The 4600-nt window shown below is 54.1% G+C and overlaps 1 protein-coding gene across 1 annotated transcript in view; it reads left to right on the top strand.

Moving 5' to 3' along the window:
* The first annotated feature begins 1714 nt into the window (after positions 1 to 1714).
* LOC115538995 (EF-hand calcium-binding domain-containing protein 6) overlaps positions 1715 to 4600 on the top strand; it is a 16340-nt gene continuing 13454 nt past the window's right edge. The window contains exons 1-3 of the mRNA XM_030350194.1: positions 1715 to 1841; positions 2356 to 2495; positions 3911 to 4487. Of these exons, the coding sequence (XP_030206054.1) occupies positions 2449 to 2495; positions 3911 to 4487 (624 nt within the window). The 5' untranslated portion in view covers positions 1715 to 1841; positions 2356 to 2448. The remainder of the gene's footprint in view (positions 1842 to 2355; positions 2496 to 3910; positions 4488 to 4600) is intronic.

Raw genomic sequence — 4600 nt, 5'->3', positions numbered from 1 at the left:
TGAAGCTCGGCATCTGTTTGCTTTTAGATGTTAACATAAAAGCAAAGTACACAATATGCGTCGGAGCCCCGGAGACAAACGCGAGGAGACAGGGCCTGAAGTGACGAGAGACAGGACCCAGGGGACGGCTCCACGAACACATCGCCGCCTTTGAGGAGTAGAACAAGAGAGGGAGAGCGCTAATAGAGCTCCGACGCCGTCTCCGCCCCTTGTTAAGATGGTGGCGGAGGGGACCCTGATTAAATGTCTGCATATGGCCGCCGGTTGGCCACTCAATCAGCGGCCATATGCTGCTCTGACAGCACTCGGCTCGCGCTACGTTCTGCCTCTTTACTTTCGAATCGGCTCGCTTAAGAGCTGCGTGCGACTCTTTTTTACCAGTCTGACTAAACTTTAGTTGAAGGCTGGTCGGGGAAGGGGTGGGTGGTGGTGGTGGAGGAGGAGGAGGTGGTGGTGGTGGTGGTGGTGGTGGTGGTGGTGGTGGTGATGGAGGGAGCAGTTAATTTAAAGGCTTGCTTGATGTTGTCGCTGCCACTCAAAAAAGCCGCAACCAGAAGTTTGAGGAAGACGGTGCATTTTTTGCATGCTTGCGTGTATTGTGTTTTTTGTTTGTTCGTTTGTGTAGGTGTGTGCGCCGTCTGTGTGTGTGTGTGTGTGTGTGTGTGTGTGTGTGTGTGTGTGTGTGTGTGTGTGTGTGTGTGTGTGTGTGTGTGTGTGTGTGTGCGCACATGCATGTATCCCTTGTTTGTGAAGCCTCTCCCAGATTCTCACGTACCTGCCAAAAAATCCCCGTCCTTTCATGGTGCGGGGATAGAGGCGGGAGGATCTCCCGTCGGCCCGTTTTTAATAAAGTATTCAGCGAGCGGCTGATCAAACGTGACTTCTTACACGCTCACCCATTAACGAGCTTTTCATTCCCCTTCAACCAAAAGCAGGTGTGAAGTCAGCCTCTGCTGCCGAGTCTCTCAGGGGGGATCCGGCGGTGTTCAGGAACAATGATGCGGTGAACGCCGGGCGGTGGGGTTTGACTGAGAGAGGACCGGGCGCGGGGGTCCGTGGGAAAACAGGGAGCACAGAGCGATCTGGGGATTTAATGAAGGGGTGAATTCGGAGGGTCAGTGGATTCGACGAATCTGTGATTTGCGTGAACGGGGGAATTCCAAGAATCAGTGACTTCGAAGGAACAGGGAATTCAAATAAATGGAGAAACTCAATGAGTCGGTGAATACAAAGAATCTGTGGATTGAATGAAGAGGCGAAGTCTTACAAACAGTGGATTAAATTAAACAGTGAGTTCAAAGAGTCAGTGAATTCACAGATCCAGTGGAGGGAGAGGTTGGGGTGGCGGGGCTCTGCGGCGATCAGAACCCCATCGCGCCCCACCCCCAAGCCCCATACACCGAACCCACCATACCCCATCACTGAACCCCACCACAGGTCGTCGTCCCCCCCCCCCCCACTGAGACCTGACCAGACCCCCCTCCTTGTCCCCTCAGAGCGGCTCCGGGGGCGTGGCGCGGGCGGAGCTGCGTCGGGCCCTGGAGGGGCCGTGCCCCCCCCAGCTCCGGGGCAGACCCCCAGACGGACCGGCCCCCCGGCCCCCCGGGCCCCGCCTCGGCCACGCCCGGGTCGGCGAGCTGCTGAACCTGCTGGACCCCGGACACACCGGCCTGGTCCACGGGGACCGCCTGGAGACGCTGAGGCCCGGCCGGGGGGCCACGCCCGGGGGCAGGGGTCCCCCGTCGCCCCCCTGCCCTGGGGGTCCTGCTCCCGACCTGGGAGAGAGAGGAGAGGGAGGAGAGAGAGGAGAGAGAGCAGAGAGAGGGGAGAGAGAGAGACAGGTAGCTGCTCGGCTTTGTGTGGATGTTTATGTTTTTGTGTGTATGTTATTGTGGTGTGTGTGTGTGTGTTTGAGCGTGGTCATGTGTGCATGTGTGTGTGTGTGTGTGTGTGTGTGCGTGTACCGTGCCGGACCAGACCCGTGGCCTGCACACCAGAATTGATACCATCCTCATGCTCATCTATACGTGTGTGTGTGTGTTTGTGTGTGTGTGTGTGTGTGTGTGTGTTTGCGTGTCTCTATGAGTGTGTGTTTGTGTGTGTGTTTGTCTGTGTGTGTGTGTGTGTGTGTCTGTGTGTGTGTGTGTGTGTGTGTGTGTGTGTGTGTGTGTGTGTGTGTGTGTGTGTCTGTGTGTGGTGTGTGTGTGTCTGTGTGTGTGTGTGTGTGTGTGTGTGTGTGTGTGTGTGTGTGTGTGTGTGTGTCTGTGTGTGTGTGTGTGTGTGTGTGTGTGTGTGTGTGTGTGTGTGTGTGTGTGTGTGTGTGTGTGTGTGTGTGTGGCTGCGGTGCTGATCCAGGGACAGGCCCCTGGAGGTGGTCTGGGTTCTGGGTTGGCTGCTCTGCGTCTCTCTGACCCCGGAGCCAGGTGGGCGACGCCCCACGATGACCTCATGAGGTCACACTCCGCCAGACCCCTCTCACACACACACCCTGACCAGTAGGTCTCTCACACACACACACACACACACACACACACACACACACACACACACACACACACACACACACACACACACACACACACACACACATGAACGCAGACAGACACATGCACACACGCAGGCATGTTCTTGCCTACTCACTCACTCACTCACACGCTCACTCACACTCTCACTCACTCTATTTAATCCCACACTCCATTCACTCACTCTATTCGGTCTCTCACACACTCTACTCTTCTATTCACTCACTCACTCAGACACACATACAGTAGCCACACAGGTACACATGAAGATAGCATAATATCATATAACATAGTTACTGGTGGGCTTGGTAAAGTTTGCAGCTTAAAAGTTTAGAAACAATAAGAATAGATGTGGTCTTTTTTTGAAGTGATTAGCCAAACACAAACGCAACATATCACATATTCTGCTGCTGTGTCTTGTTAGGTTTTAATTGAGTTTCCAACACACCTTGTTTTCTTTAATAGAGGGAACAGGTAAATGTTAATGTAGTCAAGCTGAGCTTTCAACACATTAAATAAAAAAGTCATTATCTTTGGGAGCCTCGAAACTTTACTGAAATGTTTAGTCAGCAATCAACGACAAGGGCTGCACTACTCTGTGTGTGTGTGTGTGTGTGTGTGTGTGTGTATGTGTGTGTGTGTGTGTGTGTGTGTGTGTGTGTGTGTGTGTGTGTGTGTGTGTGTGTGTGTGTGTGCATTGTGTGTGTGTGTGTGTGCATTTGTGTGTGTGTGTGTGTGTGTGTATGTGGGAGAAGGAGAGAGATGTTAATGGCAAGAGAAACTCACTTCTATCAGCCTCATTACCATATCTTTCTACCGTACTGAATTTCACCTTTTTTATGGAACTTTGCCTTTTTCCTTTGTTTATGTTAGGCTTGTTAAACTAAATTGGCAGCTTAATGTTTAGTTTCCATATGCTGAGAGGGAGGGCGGGGGAGAGAGTGCGAGAGACAGAGGGAGAGACATAGGGAGAGACAGAGAGGGAACGAGAGATATGGGGAGAGGGGGTGCAGAGGGAAAATGAGGGAGTGGGAAGTAGAGGGAGAAAGAGAGTAAGAAAGAGAGAGGGAGGGAGAGAGGAAGAGAGAGAAAGAGGTAGAGAAAGGGAGAGAGAGAGGAAGAGAGGGAGGGAGGGTGAGAGAGAGAGAGAGGGATGTATATCTTAAACCATATTAAGTAGGTTGTTAGATACCTACTTAGTTAGAGATTAGCAGAATATTCGATGAGGATGAACAGAACGTACAGGATCCCTATGATCTATGGTGACGGGCGACTCGTTAGCTGGGCTCCCTGGACCGGTTCAGTCACGAGGGAGACGTCCTGTAGGGGGGTCTTGGTGTTGAACAGGAGAGGGAACCAGGCTGCTAACACCACCGTCTCCCCTACAGAGGGAGCCCACGCCCGGACCTCATCGGACAAGACCACTGTGGACCGGAGCCCACTGGAACAGAGCCCACTGGAGGAGACCTCATAGGACCAGACCTCACTAAACCAGACCGTAGTAGCCGACGCCATGGTAGCCCGGACCTCAATGGACTAGCCCAAAGTAGCCTAGACCTCATAGGTACATACCTCGATGGGCCAGACCCTACCGGGCCAGATCTCCCTGGACCAGACCTCAACGGTCCAGAACCCAGTGGACCAGACTTCACTGGAACACACCTCACGGGACTGGACCACTTCCGCCCAGACCATAGTAGCCCGGACCACGGTAGCATCGACCATGGTAGCCCGGACCTCGTAGGAGCAGACCTCACTGGACCAGGCCATGGTGGGCCAGCCCCCAGCGCACCGCAGTGCCCCACCTGGTCCCCGGGGGGCGCCGGAGCGCCGGGTCTCATGGAGGTCGTGTTCAGGAGGGTGAGGGAGCGCCTTGAGCGACGCGGCACCACGCTAGCCGCGCGCATCCAGGCCATCGCCCACCCCTCCCTGGACGGGACCCTCAGCCAGAGGGACCTACGGAAGGTCAGGAGGGTCAAAAGGGCTTTTTGGGTGGGGTTGTGATGGTGTAGTGATGGTGTAGTGACGGTGTTGTGATGATGTTGTGACGGTGTTGTGATGGTGTTGTGACGGTGTTG

Source organism: Gadus morhua, unplaced genomic scaffold (assembly GCF_902167405.1).
Source record: "Gadus morhua unplaced genomic scaffold, gadMor3.0, whole genome shotgun sequence".
Lineage (NCBI taxonomy): Eukaryota > Metazoa > Chordata > Actinopteri > Gadiformes > Gadidae > Gadus > Gadus morhua.
Note: the sequence above shows the minus strand (reverse complement) of the source record. Positions and strands in the feature narration are given on the sequence as shown.